This window comes from Oncorhynchus clarkii, chromosome 16 (assembly GCF_045791955.1).
Source record: "Oncorhynchus clarkii lewisi isolate Uvic-CL-2024 chromosome 16, UVic_Ocla_1.0, whole genome shotgun sequence".
NCBI lineage: Eukaryota > Metazoa > Chordata > Actinopteri > Salmoniformes > Salmonidae > Oncorhynchus > Oncorhynchus clarkii.
In genome coordinates, this window is record NC_092162.1 from 8,336,562 (window position 1) to 8,362,231 (window position 25,670).

Consider the following 25,670-nt stretch of genomic DNA (forward strand, 5'->3'; position numbering starts at 1 on the left):
AGCGGTCATTTCAACAACACGGGTGTCACATAGCGTTTAGACAGGCCTCTAGTAGGTCTCCTCTGTTTCTATACAACAGGCCTCTAGTAGGTCTCCTCTGTTTCTATACAACAGGCCTCTAGTAGGTCTCCTCTGTTTCTATACAACAGGCCTCTAGTAGGTCTCCTCTGTTTCTGAACAACAGGCCTCTAGTAGGTCTCCTCTGTTTCTATACAACAGGCCTCTAGTAGGTCTCCTCTGTTTCTATACAACAGGCCTCTAGTAGGTCTCCCCTGTTTCTATACAACAGGCCTCTAGTAGGTCTGCTACGTTTCTGTGCCGGTGCATTGTGATAGTCGGTCTAACCTTCATGTCAAGATGGTTCGTACAACACCTGGAAGTAGTAGGTGTACTGGATTGTAGTAAACCTTTTTGTGTGAATGTTTTACCGGTAATGTTCAAGGTTAAGTACACCCGCCTCTCATACTGTTGTCGACAGTAGAGCCTTTTGTGGCAAAACAAAAGTTAGATGCAAGCAACACCCTAGAACTCCCTGCCTCTCCCTCAATCAAGAACCAAGGCAAAGTGATGTTTGGATTGGCAACATTGGCAAAAACCAGGGAAGGGAGGGAGGAGGAGGGTGTTTTGCAACATGTCTATTCCTCTGGAGATAACTAAACCATTGTCAGTCCCAAATGTGGTTTATATCGGCAGGATTGTGTTCTGTTTAAATTATGCCCTTTCCAAACAGTCAGTTGGGGAGGAGAAGGCTATTTTATCACATCTGAGTCATCGTATGCCAGTCAAAAGTCTGGATACAGTACGAGCAGGAACAGGAGTTTTGAGGTACTGTTGAGCTCCTGTTCTCTCTGGTTGCTGAATAAGCCTGTTTGTGTGTTCAGTCCTCTGTGGACCAGAGAGTCTCGGTCTCCTGAGTCTTAAGATCCCATAGATATACTGCCTTAGTCTTGACCTGGGTCTCCTGGGCTGTGTGTGGACACTGGACAGTGGGTTTCTCCAGTAAGAGCAGATCTAGCCACAGGAGTTGTGTAACCTGTAACAGCTGGTCTGGTCGGGGCAGAGGTCATATCCCCTCCAAGGTGAACAGTAGCAGATGCAGAGTTCATGTATGTAGCTCTTTTCAATAGAGCTGTTGGTAATACAATACATTGTGGTCATATTTACATATACTGTATTCCACAGTGTCATATTTACATATACTGTATTCCACAGTGTCATATTTACATATACTGTATTCCACAGTGTCATATTTACATATACAGTATTCCACAGTGTCATATTTACATATACTGTATTCCACAGTGTCATATGTACATATACTGTATTCCACAGTGTCATATTTACTTATACAGTATTCCACAGTGTCATATGTACATATACTGTATTCCACAGTGTCATATTTACATATACAGTATTCCACAGTGTCATATGTACATATACTGTATTCCACAGTGTCATATTTACATATACAGTATTCCACAGTGTCATATGTACATATACTGTATTCCACAGTGTCATATTTACATATACAGTATTCCACAGTGTCATATTTACATATACAGTATTCCACAGTGTCATATTTACATATACTGTATTACACAGTGTCATATTTACATATACAGTATTCCACAGTGTCATATTTACATATACTGTATTCCACAGTGTCATATTTACATATACAGTATTCCACAGTGTCATATTTACATATACTGTATTCCACAGTGTCATATTTACATATACAGTATTCCACAGTGTCATATTTACATATACTGTATTCCACAGTGTCATATTTACATATACAGTATTCCACAGTGTCATATTTACACATACTGTATTTCACAGTGTCATATTTACATATACTGTATTCCACAGTGTCATATTTACATATACTGTATTCCACAGTGTCATATTTACATATACAGTATTCCACAGTGTCATATGTACATATACAGTATTCCACAGTGTCATATGTACATATACAGTATTCCACAGTGTCATATGTACATATACAGTATTCCACAGTGTCATATTTACATATACAGTATTCCCCACAGTGTCATATTTACATATACAGTATTCCACAGTGTCATATTTACATATACTGTATTCCACAGTGTCATATTTACATATACTGTATTCCACAGTGTTATATTTACATATACTGTATTCCACAGTGTCATATTTACATGTACTGTATTCCACAGTGTCATATTTACATGTACTGTATTCCACAGTGTCATATTTACATGTACTGCATTTCCCACAGTGTCATATTTACATATACTGTATTCCACAGTGTCATATTTACATATACTGTATTCCACAATGTCATATTTACATATACTGTATTCCACAATGTCATATTTACATATACAGTATTCCACAATGTCATATTTACATATACTGTATTCCACAGTGTCATATTTACATGTACTGTATTCCACAGTGTCATATTTACATGTACTGTATTTCCCACAGTGTCATATTTACATATACTGTATTCCACAGTGTCATATTTACATATACTGTATTCCACAATGTCATATTTACATATACTGTATTCCACAATGTCATATTTACATATACTGTATTCCACAATGTCATATTTACATATACTGTATTCCACAGTGTCATATTTACATATACTGTATTCCACAGTGTCATATGTGCATATACTGTATTCCACCGTGTGGTAAAGTGCATGCAACTCTTCTTTAATACACACAAACCCTTGTCAGGTGTAAAACGCACACCCTGATCAGAATGTGTAAACCCCAGAGAGAGGGTTAACCACAGAGAGAGGGTTAACCCCAGAGAGAGGGTTGACCCCAGAGAGAGGGTTGACCCCAGAGAGAGAGTTGACCCCAGAGAGAGGGTTAACCCCAGAGAGAGGATTAACCCCAGAGAGAGCTTTAACCCCAGAGAGATGTTTAACCCCAGAGAGAGGGGGTTGGGGTTAACCCCAGAGAGAGGTTTAACCCCAGAGAGAGGGGGTTGGGGTTAACCCCAGAGAGAGGTTTAACCCCAGAGAGTGGGTTAACCCCAGAGAGTGGGTTAACCCCAGAGAGTGGGTTAACCCCAGAGAATGTGTTAACCCCAGAGAGAGGTTTAACCCCAGAGAGAGGTTTAACCCCAGAGAGAGGGTTGACCCCAGAGAGAGGGTTGACCCCAGAGAGAGGGGGTTGGGGTTAACCCCAGAGAGAGGTTTAACCCCAGAGAGAGGTTTAACCCCAGAGAGAGGGTTAACCCCAGAGAGGGGATTGGGGTTTGTCAAATTCAAGAATGGTTCTTGCACAGTGGGATATCATGTCACTAATTGGTGTGTATTTGCGATAGAAAGTCCCTGTGTATATGCACGCACGCACGCACGCACGCACGCACGCACGCACACACACACACACACACACACACACACACACACACACACACACACACACACACACACACACACACACACACACACAGGTATGTGCGAGTCCAATACAACAGTGTTTATAACAGTCCTCCAGTACCCCCAACAGTGTTTATAACTCCAGTCCTCTAGTACCCCCAACAGTGTTTATAACTCCAGTCCTCTAGTAACCCCAACAGTGTTTATAACTCCAGTCCTCCAGTCCCCTCAACAGAACACACTTGTGTTGTAGCCCTGGACAAACATACCTGATTCAACTCATTCAGGGCTTGATGATTACCTGACAAGTTGAATCAGGTGCTCTTGTTTGGGGCTGTAACAAAAATATGTGCTGATGTGGGGACTGGAGGACTGGAGCTGGGAACTACTGTTGGGGTACTGGAGGACTGGAGCTGGGAACCACTGTTGGGGTACTGGAGGACTGGAGCTGGGAACCACTGTTGGGGTACTGGAGGACTGGAGCTGGGAACCACTGTTGGGGTACTGGAGGACTGGAGCTGGGAACCACTGTTGGGGTACTGGAGGACTGGAGCTGGGAACCACTGTTGGGGTACTGGAGGACTGGAGCTGGGAACCACTGTTGGGGTACTGGAGGACTGGAGCTGGGAACCAATGTTGAGATACTGGAGGACTGGAGCTGGGAACCAATGTTGAGGTACTGGAGGACTGGAGCTGGGAACCAATGTTGAGGTACTGGAGGACTGGAGCTGGGAACCAATGTTGAAGTACTGGAGGACTGGAGCTGGGAACCAATGTTGAGGTACTGGAGGACTGGAGCTGGGAACCAATGTTGAGGTACTGGAGGACTGGAGCTGGGAACCAATGTTGAGATACTGGAGGACTGGAGCTGGGAACCAATGTTGAGGTACTGGAGGACTGGAGCTGGGAACCAATGTTGAGATACTGGAGGACTGGAGCTGGGAACCAATGTTGAGGTACTGGAGGACTGGAGCTGGGAACCAATGTTGAGGTACTGGAGGACTGGAGCTGGGAACCAATGTTGAGGTACTGCAGGACTGGAGTTGTGAAACTGTAGTACAGAACTCCAGGTCTTTGTGTGACTGTTTGACGTAACCTCCAGGCAGTGTTCTGTTCTCTGACACTCCCAGGCTCAAGCCCACACAGGTAAGCCCAGCCTGGGAGGAATGTAGCCGGGAGGGGGCCTAACACACTCAGAGGTGTGGAGCTTTGAGCATTAAACACCAGGGGACGAGAGAGGGTGAGGGAGTTACTCTTAGTGTTAGCTACTTACCTAAACTGGAGAGAGAGAGTGGGTGCAAATTAGAGGAGGGATCAAATCTCAGCAAACACACAAACTCGCTGGTTCTCTTTCCCGTCTTTCTCTCGCTCTGTCATTAAGACTGACAATCAGGCGTACACACAGGCACACACCTCGCCTCCAGGTTCAAGGCGGATAGAAGACGAGCGGAGAAGAAAGAAGGGAAGAAAAAGAGGGGGAAAGTTGAGTCTCTCTCCCCTGTCATTACTCTCTTAGACGTGGAACTCGGACTTCAAGGCTGGAAGGGAGGTTTTTTTCCCCCCAGACACCGGTGGATACTGACCTTACAGACGAGTGGAGAGTAAAACAAAAGGATTAAGTGATTCCCTTTTCTATTTTTGTTCTTCTTTTTTGGGGGCTTGGATTGAGCAAGGCAGCTGTAAGAGGTTTGTTTGATCAGTAATCTCTTTAACAAGGCTATAAACTCACTAATTTATCCCATTGTTTTCACTGATCTACCACTTCTGTTCCAGCCTGCAAGGTTAAGACGATAGTTATCTACTTGAAAATTTACAAAAGTAGTTTTATTCTATTCATTTTCTATTCAGGTGAGTCCTATTGAGATAGAAGTCAGCAAGAGGCACGGGGCAGCAAGCATGCACACAGCTGTGCATTTATAAGATAGTTAAAGGATATCTCTTGACAATGTCTAAGACCTGAGTGTTTTGAATTCGTGTCAGCTACTCAGGTCAAGGGTCAATAAGTAAGTTGTCTAGCTCCTCTTAATAATAACATGCTAAGGATGAAGACCAAAATGTGACCCAGATTAAAACAGTTATGCAAATTAAATTCTACAGATGAAATGGATTTACAACAGAGGATGCATCTGCTCTTAGAGAGAGTCATATAGAGGTTCAAGGCCTATACTGATACAAAATCCTTTTGTGTTTTTTATTGCTATCAAACCATAGTTTGTAAGAGTTGTTGCATGACAGCATTCTTCTCTTTGCACGTTAACAACTACTATTTAAGAGTCCTACCCCTCCCGCTCTGGTAACATAGACACAGCCAACTAGATTTACAGGGTAATGACAAGGTGCGTTGGGACAGTCCAGACCACGAGGGACTCTCATTCTGATTGCAGCAGAATCAGAAACCACAGACAGACACAAGGTCACAGACATCGCTCCACTCTGAGGCAGCTGTTCCTATTTACCTGCCTGTGCTTAGATGGATTGATGGTGTGGTAATTAAGTAGCTGTTTTTCTACGGGGCTGACTGAATAGTTGAGGGTTGATTTACCTAGCTCTCCCCGGCTGTGCCCCCTGTCACTGACGTGAGGACCCCTATTGATGTCATAACGGCTAGGTCCCCTCCCTCCGTTGGAATGTTCACCTGGTCGCCGGGCAGTTTATTGAGCTGGGACCACTGAACTAGCAACATCTTTTTTTCTGTCTTTACATCGTGAATCTATATTTTTTATACGGCTGTATTTCACTAGTGTTGTTTATTTGGATCCTATTAGCTGTTAGTCGCAATTTTCTGTGATCCAGATATTTAGTCATTTAGACACACGGTGAGTTCAAACAGAACTTTGTTTTTCCAAACTCTCAGGATTTGAACGTTCTCCATGAGAAGTCTGACTGTACATGTTCTTCTTTGATGTGTTTTATAGTAGTTAACATACAACCTTTAGGGGTCTCATATTTCTTCTCACAGTGAAGACACCATTTGTCCTGTTTTTCTCTCTTAATTAACTGGCTCAACCTAGTCAGTGATTAATGTGATAGGCAAACACACCTGTACTATACTACAGTAAGTGTTTTTCCTGCCCTGTTGCCCTGCTCTGTTGCCCTGCTCTGTTGCCCTGCTCTGTTGCCCTGCTCTGTTGCCCTGCCCTGTTGCCCTGCTCTGTTGCCCTGCTCTGTTGCCCTGCCCTGTTGCCCTGCCCTGTTGCCCTGCTCTGTTGCCCTGCTCTGTTGCCCTGCTCTGTTGCCCTGCTCTGTTGCCCTGCTCTGTTTCGGGGATGTGAAATTCCTGCTGGGTGAGCCAATGGTCAAAATACGTTTAAAAAAAAATAAAAAATTCTCCATAAAACCGTCTTCCTCCTCTGACTCAATTACTAGGATATCCTGTGCCACCAACTGTCAGCATCAGTGGCGGTTGGGGCCGTTTAAGATGAGGGAGGATGATTTTTTTTTTTTAAATTTAATGAGCATGGCCTTATTTCTATTACAGCATATTGGGATGACTGTCATTCATATTCCATTCACCCAGCTCAATGTAACATTGATAGGTTTAGGCTACTACATGATACTCTAATTTTCCCTGTACCCATCATGAGGTTGCTACAACCTAGCCAATGAATGAAAGTTTACAACGTAGGTGCACAGATCAAGAGAATTTTGAGTAATCAAGGTGACCGACCGTGACATATTCAATACCGCCTTGCACAGTCTTGGCTGCATCTAGCTGATCTAGTGTGTAATCTTTAGTCCAACAGTTGCCAACAAGAGTTTCTATTAGTTGGCTTCCGTTTTAAGAAATCTTTTTCAACAGAAATGCACCCCTGATCACACGTAAACACAGATAACTTTCATAGCAGCCACATACAAACAGCTTGTTGTACATATAATTCCTTCTCGCATCTATCTACGCACTCTCCTCCTTTCACCTTTTCCCTTCCCTTCTGGACTTCAGTGCATAACACATCAGCTGTCTGTGACAAGGCAAAAACACCTTTCCAAGCCAAACCTTCATATTATGACCGCTAACCGCATCACACAGCCTACATCGTTGTCACTTCATAGTCAGCATAGCTACTAGAACTAACATGTTAGTAAACCATGCAGTACAGTGTACAGTCAGCAGCAAGCAGTTTAGCAGTTACACCGGCAGGACCTGGTGGCAATAAATGAATCAGACCAGAAGCTTACCTTGACTTGGAAGAGTTCCAGTGTTGGATAGCCATAGCCAGCTAGCTAACGTAGCATCCCTCTCTGTTTGAGTAGGCTAAACTAGCTAGCTGCATTCGATGCTAAGTAAATAAAAGTGAAAAAATATAGATATATCTTTCTTGCTTTCTTTAATTTTCAAAACTGTTCAACTATTGGTTTTCTCTCTCTGAGTCAACTACTCACCACGTAAATGCACTGCAGTGCTAGCTAGTTGTAGGTTATGCTTTCAGTACTAGATTCATTCTCTGATCCTTTGATTGGGTGGACAACATGTCAGTTCATGCTTCAAGAGCTCTGATAGGTTGAGGACGTCCTCCAGAAGTTGTCATAATTACTGTGTAAGTCTATGGAAGGGGGTGAGAACCATGAGCCTCTTAGGTTTTGTATTGAAGTCAATGTACCCAGAGGAGAACAGAAGCTATCTGTCCTCCAGCTATACCATGGTGCTACCTTACAGAGTGCTGCTGAGGCTACTGTAGAGATACATTGCAAAACAGTGTATTTTAAACAATTACTGTGTGACATGAATATATTTAGTATAGTTTTCTCTAAAAACGATAACTTTTTAAATGTTTCAATATATATATATTTTTCAATGAATTTCACTGAGGATGGTCCTCCCCTTCCTCCTCTTAGGAGCCTCCACTGGTCAGTATTTACTTAAAATGTAAGATTTTTTGTGGAGAAAAATCAGTGTGGATTCAGAATCAACTTTATTTGCCAAATACATTTGCACGTATGGGAATTTAACCTGGTTAAATGGTGCTGCCAAAAACAGAATATAGACAGACAAATAAACAAATATATGGACAGTATGTATAGACACAGAATTTACACAATCCCACATACAGTATCTATGAACACTGAAGCTAAACACTACAGGCTACATTATAACACTATAGCTTCATTATAACGTATGGACGTAGAGATGTATGAATAAACAATTACAGGATGATGTGAGAAATATGAATCTGATATATATATATACTACTGCATTAGACTGCAGCTCTTTGCACACAACATTTACATTAATGTCTGGAGGAACATTCCCCCAAAAGTACAGTGAGCTCCATAAGTATTGGGACAGTGTCACGTTTTCTGTTGTTTTGGCTCTGTACTCCAGCACTTTAGATTTGAAATGATACAATGACTATGAGGTTAAAGTGCAGACTGTCAGCTTTCATTTGAGGGCATTTTCAATCATATTGGGTGACCCGTTTACAAATTACAGAACTTTTTGTACATAGTCCCCCCCCATTTAAGGGACCAAAAGTATTGGGAGAAATTCACTTGTCTGTATTAAAGTAGTCAAAAGTTTAGTATTTGGTCCCATATTCCTAGCACGTAATGATTACATCAAGTTTGGTTTGTGACTCTATTTATCGTTAATCAGAATACAGTACGTTTCTAAACACTACATTAATGCTACCCTGGTTACGGATAATCCTAAATTAATAATGAGTGACAAAGTTAGACGCACATAATATCATAACCCCCCCCCCCCCTCCCAAAAAATGCTAACTTCCCCTGTTATTGTAATATTGAGAGGTTAGCATGTCTTGGGGGTATGATTTAAAATGCTAACTTCCCCTGTTATTGTAATATTGAGAGGTTAGCATGTCTTGGGGGTATGATTTAAAATGCTAACTTCCCCTGTTATTGTAATATTGAGAGGTTAGCATGTCTTGGGGGTATGACATTTGTGCGTCTAACTTATTATTTACAATTCATTCACAGGACTCCGTAATCCTGGGAACATCCACATGAATGTAGAAGTGTTTAAAAACATGTTCTATTCTTATTTACAATAAGTGACTCCAATTTACCATTAAAACATATATTGAAACACAACCAAAGCAAACAGCAAATGAATCCAACAACTTTGTAGAGTCACAAGTTTGATGTAATCATTGTGTTCTAGGAATATGGGACCAAACACTAAACTTCGGACTACTTTAATACACATCTACAGTGGGGCAAAAAAGTATTTAGTCAGCCACCAATTGTGCAAGTTCTCCCACTTAAAAAGATGAGAGAGGCCTGTAATTTTCATCATAGGTACATTTCAACTATGACAGACAAAATGAGAAGAAAGAAAATCCAGAAAATCACATTGTAGGATTTTTTATGAATTTATTTGCAAATTACGGTGGAAAATAAGTATTTGGTCAATAACAAACGTTTATCTCAATACTTTGTTATATACCCTTTTTTTGGCAACGTCAGAGGTCAAAAAGCACAATTGGTGGCAGACTAAATACTTTTTTGCCCCACTGTAAGTGAATATGTTCCATTACTTTCGGTACCCTAAAATGGGGGGGGGGGGGGTCCCCCCATTGGTTTCACCCAATGTGGATGAAAATACACTCAAATTAAAGCTGACAGTCTCTAATTTTAACCTCATAGTCATTGTATCATTTCAAATCCAAAGTGTTGGAATACAGAGCCCCCAAAAAACTAATGTCACTGTCCCAATGCTTTTGGAGCTCTCGGTCTCTCACAGTCACACTTCAGTGCTGTACCCATCCGGTGTCTCTGTGTTCTGTAGGAGCGTAAGGTCTGTGGGAAGGAGGCCACAGAGAGAACAGAGCCAGGTGGTTTGGCTAACACCATAATATTTCTGTAGAGGAATACCCAGGTGCTGAGGTCACTGGGGGGGGGGGGGGGGGATTACAATGCAGGAGGCTGATAAACGCAGCACAGGAGGCAATACTGGAGGCTGAAATATGAAGAGATTGATGAGACTTTGAGTCAACTTGATGATACTCTGACCTCTCCAAGTAGAAGTTGCTTAAGGCGCACAGATCGAGGATCACCTGACCTCTCCAACGGAGTGGAAACACAAGACTGACAATCGATCAAGGAGAAACTGTAACCTGACCTCACCTGGTCATGAGTGTATCTATCCCCTGGTGAAGGTTGTCATGACCTGTGTATGTGTTGCAGGGGGGAGATGGGGAGATGGACGTTACATTTCTTGGTGGGGGTTGTACTTGCTGTCCTCACGGCCAGTAGCTACGCTGAAAAAGGTGAGAATAATTTGAATGAATCAAGTTATTTTTACATTGTATTATTACAGTGTGGACTTGGGATATTTTAATATGTCAATAGACACCAGCTTGTTCATGCGGCTGAGTCATCTTTAGAATCCAAACTGGAATTCTATAATACTAAAAGGAAGAGAACAGAAAATGAATAGCTTCATGTTTCTGATGATTCTCTGTCCTGTAGTAAACCACTGTCTGGCTGCAAGGGCTAACACCTGTTCAGCATGTATCCAGTCCGGAAAGGGATGTGCCTACTGCCCAGACGAGGTGAGAAGAAACTATTACTCAAGTTGCCCTCAAGTTGCCCTCCCCCCCCCTCCCACACACACACACACACACACACACACACACACATTTAGCGGTAAACACAAACGTGACCCGTGTGTTTGTGTTAACATACAGATCTTTGATGGTCCCCGCTGTGACCTTCTGGAGAACATCATAGACCACGGCTGTAATGGCGCAGTGACGGCCGAAGGCAGTATGTCAATGGAGAGAGTAAGTTCTGTCATCATCACAGTAATCCTTACGACATGGATTCATTAGTCTGCTCATCTGGTTACCACTGTAATATCATCATCCTCACCGTTTGGCTGCAGTACATTCGACTACAAGCACCCTCCAGTTGTTACAGTCACAAGCTTTTTGCTGAGGTTGGAGCACTGGTCACTCCTAAAGTTTACTGTGTTGCCATGATATATTCATGACATGACTCACTCTTCCCTCCATCCTTCCATCTCTCTCCCTCCATCCTTCCATCTCTCTCCCTCCATCCTTCCATCTCTCTTCCCTCCATCCTTCCATCTCTCTCCCTCCATCCTTCCATCTCTCTCCCTCCATCCTTCCATCTCTCTCCCTCCATCCTTCTATCTCTCTCCCTCTATCCTTACATCTCTATCCCTCCATCTCTCTCCCTCCATCTCTCTCTCCCTCCATCCTTCCATCTCTCTCCCTCCATCTCTCCCTCCATCCCTTTATCTCTCTCTCTCTCTCCATCCCTCCATCTCTCTCCCTCCATCTCTTGCTCCCTCCATCCCTCTATCTCTCTCTCCCTCCATCTCTCTCCCTCCATCCCTCTATCTCTCTCTCCCTCCATCCCTCTATCCCTCTATCTCACTCTCCCTCCATCCCTCCATCTCTCTCCCTTCATCTCCCTCCATCCCTCCATCTCTCTCCCTCCATCCATCCCTCCATCTCTCTCCCTCCATCCCTCTATCTCTCTCTCCCTCCATCCCTCCATCTCTCTCCCTCCATCCCTCCATCTCTCTCCCTCCATCCCTCCATCTCTCTCCCTCCATCCCTCCATCCCTCCATCCCTCTCTAGAACCAGAAGATTGACATGTTGATGAAGCGCTCTCAGGTGGCCCCCCAGGATATGTCCATGACTCTGCTGCCGGGGGAGGAGAGGGAGATCGAGATGGAGGTGTTTGAACCAGCGAAAGGACCTCTGGACCTCTACATTCTCATGGACTTCTCCAACTCCATGAAGGATGATTTGGACAACCTCAAAAGGATGGGTGCTGAGCTGGGTAAGTTAGAGATGGGGAACGATGAGTGGAGTTGTAAAACCATTGACTTCAGTGTAGTACTGGGATAGTGTGGTTTGGTGACGTGTTCTGTTCTCCGTATAGCTGACTTGGTGGGGAAGCTGTCTGATGATTACACCATCGGTTTCGGCAAATTTGTGGACAAGGTGGTGGAACCCCAGACAGACATGAGACCGATCAAGTAAGAACTTTCTAACTATTAGAATCCTCTCCATACAGACACAGATATACGCACACAGGCCCAAAGGTAAACATCACTACCGTATGAAAAGGTCGGCATTTATACACTAATCATACTCATGGTCCCTCATTCTATCTCTTCCTCTCCCCCTTCTCCTCTCCTCCTCTTCCTCTACCCCTTCCCCTCTCCTCCTCTTCCTCTCCTCCCCCTCTCCTCCTCTTCCTCTCTCCTCCTCTTCCTCTCCCCCTTCCCCTCTACTCCTCTTCCTCTCCACCGTGCTCCCCTTCCTCTCCCAACCCCCCCTCCCCCTTCCCTCCTCTTCCTCTCCAGACTGGCCCAGCCGTGGCCCAACAGCGACCCTCCCTTCTCGTTCCGAAATGTGATCACTCTGACCCCTGACCTGCAGTCCTTCACCCAGAAGCTGCAGAAGGAGAGGATCTCAGGCAACCTGGATGCTCCAGAGGGGGGCTTCGACGCCATACTGCAGGCTACAGTCTGCGGGGTAGGACTATAGAGTTAGATTTACTAGAAAGGACAAGCAGCCATCTTTGGTGTACCGTTTGGGATGTTTGATTATTTAAAGCTTGTAAAGTTAACTGTGATGCACCACTGTGTGAAATTCTTCAGAAGGCTCTATATAATTAAATACAACTCTCTCCTTACCTCCTTTCTTCTCCTCCACCTCTCTCTCTCTCTCTCTCTCTCTCTCTCTCTCTGTCTGTCTCTCTCACCCTACCCTCTCTTTCTCTCTCCCCGTATCCCCTCTCCCCCTATCCTCTCTCCCTCTTTCCCCCTCTCCTCACTCCCCCTACCCTCTCTCCCATCCAGGAAAAGATCGGCTGGCGTGACCATGCCACTCACCTTCTGGTCTTCTCCACCGAGTCGGCCTTCCACTACGAGAGTGACGGTGCCAACGTGCTGGCTGGCATCATGCCACGCAATGACGAGCAGTGCCACCTGGACCCCGATGGGAAATACACAGAGGACACCAGGCAGGACTACCCTTCTGTGCCCACCCTGGTCCGCCTGCTGGGCAAACACAACATCATCCCCATCTTTGCCGTCACAAACCACTCCTTCACCTACTATGAGGTAAGAACTCAGAGCTACTACTCACCATACTAACCTGAACCCTGCACATACTAACCTGAACCCTTCACCATACTAACCTGAACCCTGCACATACGAACCTGAACCCTGCACATACTAACCTGAACCCTGCACCATACTAACCTGAACCCTGCACATACTAACCTGAACCCTGCACCTTACTAACCTGAACCCTGCACATACTAACCTGAACCCTGCACATACTAACCTGAACCCTGCACCTTGCTAACCTGAACTCTGTACCATACTAACCTGAACGCTGCACATACTAACCTGAACCCTGCACCTTACTAACCTGAACCCTGCACATACTAACCTGAACCCTGCACCATACTAACCTGAACCCTGCACATACTAACCTGAACCCTGCACCATACTAACCTGAACCCTGCACCTTACTAACCTGAACCCTGCACATACTAACCTGAACGCTGCACCTTACTAACCTGAACCCTGCACCATACTAACCTGAACCCTGCACCATACTAACCTGAACCCTGCACCTTGCTAACCTGATCTCTGCACCATACTAACCTGAATGCTTCACCTTACTAACCTGAACTCTGCACCATACTAACCTGAACCCTGCACCTACAAACCTGAACCCTGCACCTTACTAACCTGAACCCTGCGCCTTACTAACCTGAACCCTCCACCTTACTAACCTGAACCCTGCACCTTACTAACCTGAACCCTGCACCTTACTAACCTAAACCCTGCACATACTAACCTGAACCCTGCACCATACTAACCTGAACCCTGCATCATACTAACCTGAACCATACTAACCTGAACCCTGCACCTTACTAACCTGAACCCTGCACCTTACTAACCTGAACCCTGCACCATACTAACCTGAACCCTGCACCTTACTAACCTGAACCCTGCACCTTACTAACCTGAACCCTGCACCATACTAACCTGAACCCTGCACCTTACTAACCTGAACCCTGCACCATACTAACCTGAACCCTGCACCTTACTAACCTGAACCCTGCACCATACTAACCTGAACCCTGCACCTACAAACCTGAACCCTGCACCTACTAACCTGAACCCTGCACATACTAACCTGAACCCTGCACCTTACTAACCTGAACTTTGCACCATACTAACCTGAACCCTGCACCTTACTAACCTGAACCCTGCACCTTACTAACCTGAACCCTGCACCTACTAACCTGAACCCTGCACCTTACTAACCTGAACCCTGCACCTTACTAACCTGAACTTTGCACCATACTAACCTGAACCCTGCACCTTACTAACCTGAACCCTGCACCTTACTAACCTGAACCCTGCACCTTACTAACCTGAACCCTGCACCTCACTAATCTGAACCCTGCACCTCACTAATCTGAACCCTGCACCTCACTAACCCTACAAACCCATCATCATCCCCATTTTCACTCCTAAATTATACTTATTCCACTGAGTTTAGCCACTGTCTGTTCTGTGAGCACTTAACTCATCTGTAGCATTGCAGATAACCCTTTCATGTTTTGTGGGTTCTCCTGTGTAGAAGCTTCATGAGTATTTCCCCATCGCTGAGCTGGGCCTGCTACAGGAAGACTCCGCTAACATCCTCAATATCCTGGAGAAAGCTTTCGAGGTAAGAATGGGAATGTGAATGTAAGAATGGGCTTGTTTACAGTTAACAAGTGTTTGCGCAATGGAAACATGAATTAGATTTGATTCCCCTTGATGTATCCCCTCTAAGGGCTATTGGGAAAGCCAGATGTCCTAATACTACTGTCCGTCCTCTCAGAATATCCGTTCTAAGATCAGCATCCGTGCGGAGGACAGACCTAAAGCTATAGAAGCTCAGGTCCTGTCTTACAGTGGCAGTGTTGCACAAGCTGGAACCTTCAAAGTCAAGCCTGGGCAAATAGTAAGAAACACTAACATGTTGCACTCAGTCATTCACTCATTCCCTCACTCACTCACTCACTCACTCACTCAAATCACTCACTCACACACTCGCTCACTAAATCACTCACTCACTAAATCACTCACTCACTCACTCACTCACTCACTCACTCACTCACTAAATCACTCACTCACTAAATCACTCACTCACTAAATCACTCACTCACTAAATCACTCTCACTCACTAAATCACTCACTAAATCAATCACTCACTAAATCACTCACTAAATCAATCACTCACTAAATCACTCACTCAACTCACTCACTAAATCACTCAACTCACTCACTAAATCACTCAACTCACTCAACTCACACACACGCACACCCATTAACCCATTCTGTGTTTTCCAGGGGAAGTTTAAGGTGCGTGTCAAGGCCAGTGAGATGGTTGGAGAGCAACATGTGTGCAGTCTGGAGCAGGGTGACAAAAAGGGGAAGATGAGAGTCAAACCGACAACCTTCAGCACGGCTCTAAACATCAACGCCGAAGTGCTCTGTAAAACCTGCGACTGTGAGAAGGTGTGAAGATACAAACACACACACATAAACATAAACGCTCAAACGTGTTTTTAGTATCTAACACTGTCTTTCCTTCTCTATCTCTGCTTCCCTCAGAATCCATTTCGAAACGCAGTGAGGTGTACAGGCCACGGAGACCTGGTCTGTGGGAAGTGCAAGTGCAACGACGGCTGGTGAGACAAACCCAACCGAAGCGACTTTCTCTCACATATAAAATAACAGTCATGGATTGGATTTATAGTGTTTTTCCAGTGCTCAAAGCGCTTTGCATAGTAAGCAGGGAAACTCGCCTCTCCCACCATCGAGTGATGCACAGATCAACTGGTATGGTAGTGAGATGAGGAGATATATACATCAACTGGTATGGTAGAGAGATGAGGAGATATATACATCAACTAGTATGGTAGAGAGATGAGGAGATATACAGTGCCTTGCGAAAGTATTCGGCCCCCTTGAACTTTGCGGCCTTTTGCCACATTTCAGGCTTCAAACATAAAGATATAAAACTGTATTTTTTTGTGAAGAATCAACATCAAGTGGGACACAATCATGAAGTGGAACGACATTTATTGGATATTTCAAACTTTTTTAACAAATCAAAATCTGAAAAATTGGGCGTGCAAAATTATTCAGCCCCTTTACTTTCAGTGCAGCAAACTCTCTCCAGAAGTTCAGTGAGGATCTCTGAATGATCCAATGTTGACCTAAATGACTAATGATGATAAATACAATCCACCTGTGTGTAATCAAGTCTCCGTATAAATGCACCTGCACTGTGATAGTCTCAGAGGTCCGTTAAAAGCGCAGAGAGCATCATGAAGAACAAGGAACACACCAGGCAGGTCCGAGATACTGTTGTGAAGAAGTTTAATACCGGATTTGGATACAAAAAGTTTCCCAAGCTTTAAACATCCCAAGGAGCACTGTGCAAGCGATAATATTGAAATGGAAGGAGTATCAGACCACTGCAAATCTTTCAGCTCATACAAGGAGAAGACTGATCAGAGATGCAGCCAAGAGGCCCATGATCACTCTGGATGAACTGCAGAGATCTACAGCTGAGGTGGGAGACTCTGTCCATAGGACAACAATCAGTCGTACATTGCACAAATCTGGCCTTTATGGAAGAGTGGCAAGAAGAAAGCCATTTCTGAAAGATATCCATAAAAAGTGTCGTTTAAAGTTTGCCACAAGACACCTGGGAGACACACCAAACATGTGGTCAGATGAAACCAAAATTGAACTTTTTGGCAACAATGCAAAACGTTATGTTTGACGTAAAAGCAACACAGCTCATCACCCTGAACACACCATCCCCACTGTCAAACATGGTGGTGGCAGCATCATGGTTTGGGCCTGCTTTTCTTCAGCAGGGACAAGGAAGATGGTTAAAATTGATGGGAAGATGGATGGAGCCAAATACAGGACCATTCTGGAAGAAAACCTGATGGAGTATGCAAAAGACCTGAGACTGGGACGGAGATTTGTCTTCCAACAAGACAATGATCCAAAACATAAAGCAAAATCTACAATGGAATGGTTCAAAAATAAACATATCCAGGTGTTAGAATGGCCAAGTCAAAGTCCAGACCTGAATCCAATCGAGAATCTGTGGAAAGAACTGAAAACTGCTGTTCACAAATGCTCTCCATCCAACCTCACTGAGCTCGAGCTGTTTTGCAAGAAGGAATGGGAAAAAATGTCAGTCTCTCGATGTGCAAAACTGATAGAGACATACCCCAAGCGACTTACAGCTGTAATCGCAGCAAAAGGTGGCGCTACAAAGTATTAACTTAAGGGGGCTGAATAATTTTGCACGCCCAATTTTTCAGTTTTTGTTTGTTAAAAAGGTTTGAAATATCCAATAAATGTCGTTCCACTTCATGATTATGTCCCACTTGTTGTTGATTCTTCACAAAAAAATACAGTTTTATATCTTTATGTTTGAAGCCTGAAATGTGGCAAAAGGTCGCCAAGTTCAAGGGGGCCGAATACTTTCGCAAGGCACTGTATACATCAACTGGTATGGTAGAGAGATGAGGAGATATATACATCAACTGGTATGGTAGAGAGATGAGGAGATATTTATGCCAATTAGGAATCAAATATTCTTGGACAGAAGACAGAACATTAGTGTAAATCTTTCTCCCCAGGTTGGGTCCGTTCTGTAACTGCTCTGCCAGCGCGTCGACGGATCCGGGCACTTCCTGTCGGGGTCCTGGCGTGGAGGAGCCGTGTTCTGGCCGAGGAGATTGCCTGTGTGGAGCGTGTGTTTGTTACAACACGGACCAGTACGAGGGATCCCTCTGTCAGTTTGACAAGTCCCAGTGTCAACGATACGGAGGCTTCCTCTGCAACGGTGAGTGTGGGGCCGTCGCCATCGGTCTCAGACAGCAAGCTCGTCACATCGCTTTGGAATAACGCTGTCTCTCGGAAGACAACAATGCGGCTGTCACAAGGAGTGGACAACTGTGTCATCAAAACCGTTTGTGGTCCCTAAACTTCTGTGAGTGTATGTGAAAGTGTCAAGCACTTGAAGTAGATTCTAACATTTTCTCTGTCTCTCTCTCCATTTTAGACCGTGGTCGCTGCTTCATGGGCCAGTGTGCGTGTGCAGAGGGCTGGGAGGGATCGGCCTGTGAGTGTCCCATGAGCAACCAGACCTGTCTGGACACGAACGGGGTGAGCACTGCATAATCTCTCTCCCTCTGTTTCTCTGTGTCTCTTCCTTTCTTTCTGTTTCTTTCTGTTTCTCTCTCATTCCCTCTCTCTCTCTCTCTCTCTCTCTCTCTCTCTCTCTCTCTCTCTCTCTCTCTCTCTCTCTCTCTCTCTCTCTCTCTCTCTCTCTCTCTCTCTCTCTCTCTCTCTCTCCGTCTCTCGCGCTCTCTCTCTCCCTCTCATTCCAGATTTCTACAATATTGTTGGTCATGACTGATCTAACCACTACCCCCAACCCCACCTCTCTCAGGGCGTCTGTAACGGGCGAGGTGTGTGTAAGTGTGGTCGCTGTGAGTGCCAGGACTCTGGCCTGGCCATGACCCCCACCTGCGAGGCTAACTTCCAGGCCCAGCTGGGGATGTGTGAGGACAAGAGGAGCTGTGTCCAGTGTCAGGCCTGGAAGACCGGAGAGAAGAAGGACAGCGACCAGTGTGACCAGTGCCAGTTCAAAGTGGTCATGGTGGAAGAGCTCAAGGAAAATAAAGAGGTGATTGAGGCGTGTAGTTTCCGCGACGAGGATGACGACTGTACGTACCACTACACCGTGGACTACCCTGAGGACCAGACTGTTAAGGACCTGGAGGTCCAGGTGCTCAAGAAGAAAGGTGAGACAACGTTCACATCTTTCTGCCTTGGTTTATATGACGTCAATACCATTATGGGGGTTGCCTGCTCTGTTACGGACGAGCTCACCGCGTGGTGACCTGCATCCTGGTTGTGATGTTGTTGTGGTCCGTCCCCTTAGACTGTCCCCCTGCTGGCTTCCTGTGGCTGATCCCTCTCATCATGTTCCTCATGCTACTGCTGGGTCTACTGTCGCTCTGCTGTTGGAAGTACTGCGCCTGCTGCAAGGTAATGTCCAGACACAACCATAACATGACCTTTAAAACAACCAACCATGGCCTTTGCCATACTATAAAGGAAATAATCTCTCTATTTGCCTCTCTCATTCTCTTTCAGTCCTGTCTTGCTTTGCTGCCATGCTGTGGAAGAGGTGAGTGACTCATGAAATGTCCTTCTGTGCCTGTTACAGTTTCTGTACCATGTTTCCAGGCCGTGTTACATTGTGTGATTGAACACGTGTTCTCCTATGTGTGTCCCTGTGTCTTCAGGTCGTATGGTTGGCTTTAAGGAAAATCAGTACATGCTCCGCCAATCCATGCTCACCTCTGACCACTTAGACACGCCCCTAGTGAGGACCGGCCCACCCAAGAGCACCGACGTGGTTCGCTGGAAGATCACCGACAATGTCCACCGATCGCCCAATCATCCGCTTGCGCAGGTTCAGCCCAACCCCAAAGAGACCAGTGAGTGTAAAATGTTTCAAATTCCAGCTCTCCTATTGGTTGGAGTTATCACTAGAACTTCCTGGTTTACATTGTTGTGAAAACCGAACCCTAAACCACCTCCTCTTCTCCCCCTTCTCTTCCTCTCCTCCTCCTCCCCACCTCCTCTCTTCCTCTTCCTCTCCTCCTCTCCTCCTCCACTTCTCATCCTCTTCTCCTCCACTCCTCCTCTTGTCTTCCTCTCCTCCTCCTCCTTCTCCTCCCCCTCCTCCTCTTGTCTTCCTCTCCTCCTCCCCCTCCTCTTATCCTCCCCTCCTCCCCAACTCCTCTCCTCTTCCTCTCCTCCTCCACTTCTCTTCCTCTCCTCCTCTCCTCCTCCACTTCTCTTCATCTCCTCCTCCTCCCCACCTCCTCTTTCTCCTCCATCTATAGTCCAGTTCCCTCTGTCTCTGCGTCTGAACAGGTTGTTCACAGACAGTCTGTCTCACTCCGACGCCAGAGACACTGAGTTGCTACGCAGGGAGGTTGATGACAACGTGAGTGTGTGTGTGAGGGAATGTGTGTGTGTGTGTGTGAGCAAGCTGTGTATGTATACATTACTCTATGCTCATCCTTGTGACAGTGGGTTGTGTGTGTTCTCTGTTCAGTTGAATGAAGTGTACAAGCAGGTTCCTGGCACCCAGAGAGTTCAGAACACCACATTTAGGTGAGACACTAATTTCAACCTTTAATCCTTCCTGAATTTATTACAATAAAGTCATTTTTTCTGAATGTTGTCTATTTCATGTTTTCTCATATCATCATTACTGATATTGTCTTTGTGTTTCAGATTACAGAGAAATGCTGGTAAAAGAGCTGACCACGCCATCGTAGACACCGTTCTGTCCGCTCCTCGCTCCAGCTACCCCAACATCGTCAAACTGACTGAGAAAAACGTCCAGTCTGGAAACTTCCAGGATCTCAAAGTGGTGCCGGGCTACTACACAGTGGCCACAGACAGAGGTCTGTGTGTCTGTGTCTGTGTCTGTGTTTCTGTGTCTGTGTGTCTGTGTGTCTGTGTGTCTGTGCCTGTGTCTGTGTGTCTGTGTGTGTCTCTGTGTCTGTGTCTGTGTCTGTCTGTGTCTGTGTGTCTGGGAGTTCCTAACTCACTCCCTCTCTCTGTCTGGCTCTCTGCAGAGGCGGCTGGTGCCGTGGAGTTCCAGGAGGGGGTGGAGACGGTGGATGTGCACGTGCCGCTCTTCGTCAAGGAGGAAGATGATGATAAGAAGCAGCTGCAGGTGGAGGCGGTGGACGTTCCTCTGGGTATCGCTGAGATAGGGAAACGCTTCGTCAGCATCACTATCATCAAAGAACACGGTGAGAGCCAATCAGAGATATCTTATCTGACCCCTGACCTCTCTAATCTTACACGCATATACACGGTGCTTCAAAACCATACTGCATTATAGACCGTTGATTTCCAGTGAATGTGTTTATTCTTTTGGTTTATTCTGTGTTCTTCCCTTCACCTTAGTTAGCTAAAAACTGTGTGTCTCTCTCCTCTTCAGCCAAGAGTGTTATGTCGTTCCTCCAGCCTTCGTACACCTACAGCCGACAGGACAAAGTGGCTAACATCCCCATTACTAGAGAGATCATAGAGGATGGACACGCACAGGTCAGCTACCGCACCCGAGACCTCACCGCCAAGGACAAGAAGGTAACACATACCATAAGACAGAGATATCACACTCTTCATTCGTCTAAGCTACTATCTTTTTCCATTCTCATAACTACTCTTCCGTCTCTCACCAGGACTATGTGACAGTGGATGGGGAATTGTCCTACGGGCCAGGGGAGACCCAGCAGACTGTCCCTGTTCGTTTGTTGGAGATGGGAGAGGGAGACGGTCTGCTGAAGGACACACAGGTCAAACAATTTGTCATGGACCTCAGTAACCCAAGACAGGGAGCCAAGCTGGGACGCTACCCCAGAACCACTGTCACCATCACTGACAAACCAGGTGAGAGGTTATATACTACTGTCACCATCACTGACCAACCAGGTGAGAGGTTATATACTACTGTCACCATCACTGACCAGCCAGGTGAGAGGTTATATACTACTGTCACCATCACTGACCAACCAGGTGAGAGGTTATATACTACTGTCACCATCACTGACCAACCAGGTGAGAGGTTATATACTACTGTCACCATCACTGACCAACCAGGTGAGAGGTTATATACTACTGTCACCATCACTGACCAACCAGGTGAGAGGTTATATACTACTGTCACCATCACTGACCAACCAGGTGAGAGGACAGGGTCCAGGGTGTATCACATAACGTTAAAAAATAAACTATACTGTTTAGGTTATCCCAGAGTTTTAATGTAGCAATGTTTCTGTTCCATCAGGACACAATTGCACAACATGTCCCAGACATTGTTACCATGGGTTTTGAGAGCTTAACTAATGTGTGGTTGGAAAGCCAGCCGTAACTTCCTCCTCTCTAACATGGTCGTACCAAACTTCCTCACCCCTTGCTTCCCTCAGAGCCCAGTGTGGTGATGTTTATGAAGAGCACCCAGAACTTCTCCACCGCCGACCCAACCTACTCCATCCCCGTGGTCCGCACCCGCAATAAGGAGGGGCCCGCCACCGTCCACTGGAGGACCCGCAACGCTAAACGCTTCGAGCTGTCCGGCCCCCTAAAGTTTGGTCCCGGGGAAACCGAGAAGAACATCGTGATCGATCCACGCTCTCACCCTGGCCCGGTGAAACCAGAGTCCTTCCAACTGGAACTGTTTGACCCCAGTACGAAAGCTGTGGTCGGAGAGAGGAAGACAACGATGGTCACTATTACTGATGGAGGTATTACACAGAGAAGCAGATACTGAAACACACACACACACACACACACACAGTATTGGGTATCTGTAAGGAATCTGATGCAAGAAGTGTGCATCACTAAAATAAGTTGCCCAACCCTTTTTGACACCCCCCCCCCCCTTCCCTCCCGCCCACCCTCTCTCTCCCTCTGTCTCTTCCCCCCCATCCTCTCCCCCACTCCTCCCCCTCTCTATTCCCTTCTCCCCCTCTCCCCCTCTCCTCCCCCTCCTCTCATCCCCTCAGGACTTCCAGAAAATGCCCAGATGGAGAAGAGTGCGGGCTTCATCAACCAGACAGCCACGTCTCCTGGTGGTCGTCTCAACTCTCCCACCAACGTGAAGGCCAAAGCCACCGGCCCCCGGAGCATCCGCCTTAACTGGGACCCCTTAGGAAAATCCCTGGGCTACAAGGTAAGGAACCCCCTCAGGATCCAACCCCCTTGACTACAAGGTAAGGAACCCCCCTCAGGATCCAACCCCCTGGACTACAAGGTAAGGAACCCCCTCAGGATTCCACCCTCTGAACTATAAGGTACTGAGAGGAACTGTCATACAAGCTGTTGGGAGGAGCTATAGGAGAACGGGCTCATTGTAATGTCTGGAATGGAATAAATGGAACGGAGTCTAACGTGATTTATGTATATTTGATGTGTTTGATACAGTTCCATTCATTCTGTTCCAGCCATTACAATGAGCCTGTCCTCCTATAGCTCCTTCCGCCAGCCGCCACTGTGCAGGACGTACCTGGACTTAAACCCTTTACTCCGTAAGGAGCATCGGTCATCAACAGAGGAACTCAATAGTTTACACACCTGGCAACTTTTACTGGTGGAAAATGGGAGATTATTTTCCTTCGCTTTCACTCAACTTTGAACTGCTGTTTTAAATATTACTTTGAAAATAAAGCGTACAAAATATATCCGGAGTAGATATAGAAATAAAGGTTGTGGTCCCTTTATGATGGTTCATTCTCCCTGGTCACCAGGTGAAGTATTGGATCTATGGGGATCCTGAGGCTGATGCCCCCCCTGCGATGAATGTAAAGACAAACCATGCTGACCTGACCAACCTGTACCCCTATTGTGACTACGAGACGAAGGTGTGTGGCTACAACGCCCTGGGAGACGGAAACTACAGCGACATGGTGCCCTGTAAGACCCTGGAGGATGGTGAGTGGGGTCACATCCTGTTCCTGTCGAAGATGGACTGCATATATTTTCTTTGAAACACTACAATTCTAGGATTGTGGACCGTTTTGGTTTCTCAGTTGAATGTTTGTTGGGTCTGACACAGCATGTAAGCTCAAACGTTGTGTAGGTAGTTTTCTTCCTTCGTACCTTGTGATTAACTTCCTGTCTACTTTCTTTCCTCCCCTCTCCTCCAGTCCCCAGTGAGCCCGGTCGTCTGGCGTTTAACGTCATCAGTCCAACTGTCACTCAGGTCAGCTGGGCGGAGCCTGCCGAGACCAATGGTGTCATCACCGCCTACGAGGTTCTCTACACGCCCATCAATGACGACACGAGTGAGTGACCTATCAAATCAGAAGGATCTCAGAATTTCTCGGAGTGACGTCTGTGCTTCCAAGACATTCTAAAGGACCACACTGAATGTTGATCTGCCGTTTGTCTGCTGGTCGTTCGGCTCACTGTGTTTAGTCTGACTGACAACATTTTCATGCTACTCTAATGGTAAATTGGTTTGCTCTCTGTTTGCAAATGATGGCCGGGCACTCTGTTTAGAGATACTAAGTACTCTCAGGCCGGGAAATGCTATTGGTTTGTCCGAGCTTTAACACGTTCTCCACTCCCTCTCTCTTCACTTTGTAGAGCCGATGGGTGCAGCTAAGAAGGTGAAGATAGACAACCCTAAGAAGAGGATGTTGCTGATTGAGAACCTGCAGTCGGCCCAGACTTACTGCTATCAGGTCCGGGCTAAGAACAGCGTGGGTTGGGGTCCTTTCAAAGAAGCGACCATCAACCTGGCCTCCCAGCCCACCAGACCCATGTCCAGTGAGTAAATAAGAGCAGAAAGGATGTTCCGTCTAGAAAGCATCTAGTATGATCTTGATTGTTACCTGCTGCAACATTTGTGTCTAGCAAACCAGAAAGGTAATGTTTCAAGAGAAGCTTGTCTTACGCTTCGAACACACCGACCGCCTCGTTGCGCAAAATAATACACAGCATCATCTGGATATGTGTGCAACAGAAGTTCAACACTTACCTTCTGCTACCATTTCTATCAAGCCGTCTACTATACAGTTTGACTCATACGTTGGATACTCATAGTTTGACTCATACGTTGGATAAATCAAACGTTTGCACCACACCGAACACACTGCAACTTCCTCTGCAACACAATTCTGAACAGCAAATGCAGCGTTCCATTGGAAATCAATGTACTTCTGGTGTACCAAAACTCAATGATGCTGTCGGTGTGATCGAGGCGTTAATCCATCTCTCTTCCTCTCCTCCCTATAGTCCCTATCATCCCAGACATACCTATAGTGGACGCGGAGGCGGGGGATGAGTACGACGGCTACCTGATGTACAGCAGTGAGGTCATGAGATCGCCAACAGACTCCAAGAGACCCAGCGTCTCAGACGAAGGTGGGTACCCGCAGACTACGCCACCTTTCCTGACATCTCTTTGCCGTCTAGCTTCAGTTGTGTCCTGGGAGTTGTATTGTGTTTTGAGTGGACCCCAGGAAGAATAGCTGTTGCTAAGTAACAGCTAATGGGGATGAAGCTCACTGTTTTGATCTGAAAGAGACATGTCTATCCATCTTCTGTAGTCCAGTCATCTGCTCACTGAAGCAGAAAGAGAAAGAAAGAGAATCCTAAAAAAGGGTTTAATGTGTCACAGTTGAGGCTGACAG

At 45.8% G+C, this 25,670-nt stretch overlaps 1 protein-coding gene across 4 annotated transcripts in view; it reads left to right on the top strand.

Moving 5' to 3' along the window:
- Positions 1-4,734: 4,734 nt before the first annotated feature.
- Positions 4,735-25,670, top strand: part of LOC139367917 (integrin beta-4-like) — a 30,731-nt gene continuing 9,795 nt past the window's right edge. For 2 of the 4 annotated variants that reach the window (XM_071106303.1, XM_071106304.1), the window contains exons 1-30: positions 4,960-5,077; positions 10,535-10,617; positions 10,820-10,902; positions 11,038-11,133; positions 11,960-12,164; positions 12,267-12,363; positions 12,694-12,865; positions 13,192-13,455; positions 14,996-15,085; positions 15,242-15,364; positions 15,754-15,921; positions 16,018-16,094; positions 18,075-18,280; positions 18,500-18,603; positions 18,890-19,244; positions 19,385-19,491; positions 19,600-19,633; positions 19,752-19,946; positions 20,358-20,461; positions 20,573-20,631; positions 20,755-20,927; positions 21,102-21,281; positions 21,473-21,621; positions 21,717-21,924; positions 22,461-22,778; positions 23,040-23,206; positions 23,781-23,964; positions 24,180-24,317; positions 24,622-24,804; positions 25,273-25,401. In XM_071106303.1, coding sequence (XP_070962404.1) covers positions 10,542-10,617; positions 10,820-10,902; positions 11,038-11,133; positions 11,960-12,164; positions 12,267-12,363; positions 12,694-12,865; positions 13,192-13,455; positions 14,996-15,085; positions 15,242-15,364; positions 15,754-15,921; positions 16,018-16,094; positions 18,075-18,280; positions 18,500-18,603; positions 18,890-19,244; positions 19,385-19,491; positions 19,600-19,633; positions 19,752-19,946; positions 20,358-20,461; positions 20,573-20,631; positions 20,755-20,927; positions 21,102-21,281; positions 21,473-21,621; positions 21,717-21,924; positions 22,461-22,778; positions 23,040-23,206; positions 23,781-23,964; positions 24,180-24,317; positions 24,622-24,804; positions 25,273-25,401 — 4,444 coding nt within the window. In that variant the 5' untranslated portion in view covers positions 4,960-5,077; positions 10,535-10,541. Of the gene's footprint in view, positions 5,078-10,534; positions 10,618-10,819; positions 10,903-11,037; positions 11,134-11,959; positions 12,165-12,266; positions 12,364-12,693; positions 12,866-13,191; positions 13,456-14,995; positions 15,086-15,241; positions 15,365-15,753; positions 15,922-16,017; positions 16,095-18,074; positions 18,281-18,499; positions 18,604-18,889; positions 19,245-19,384; positions 19,492-19,599; positions 19,634-19,751; positions 19,947-20,357; positions 20,462-20,572; positions 20,632-20,754; positions 20,928-21,101; positions 21,282-21,472; positions 21,622-21,716; positions 21,925-22,460; positions 22,779-23,039; positions 23,207-23,780; positions 23,965-24,179; positions 24,318-24,621; positions 24,805-25,272; positions 25,402-25,670 lie in introns of all 4 variants that reach the window. The other 2 variants (XM_071106306.1, XM_071106305.1) reach the window with 2 other exon arrangements.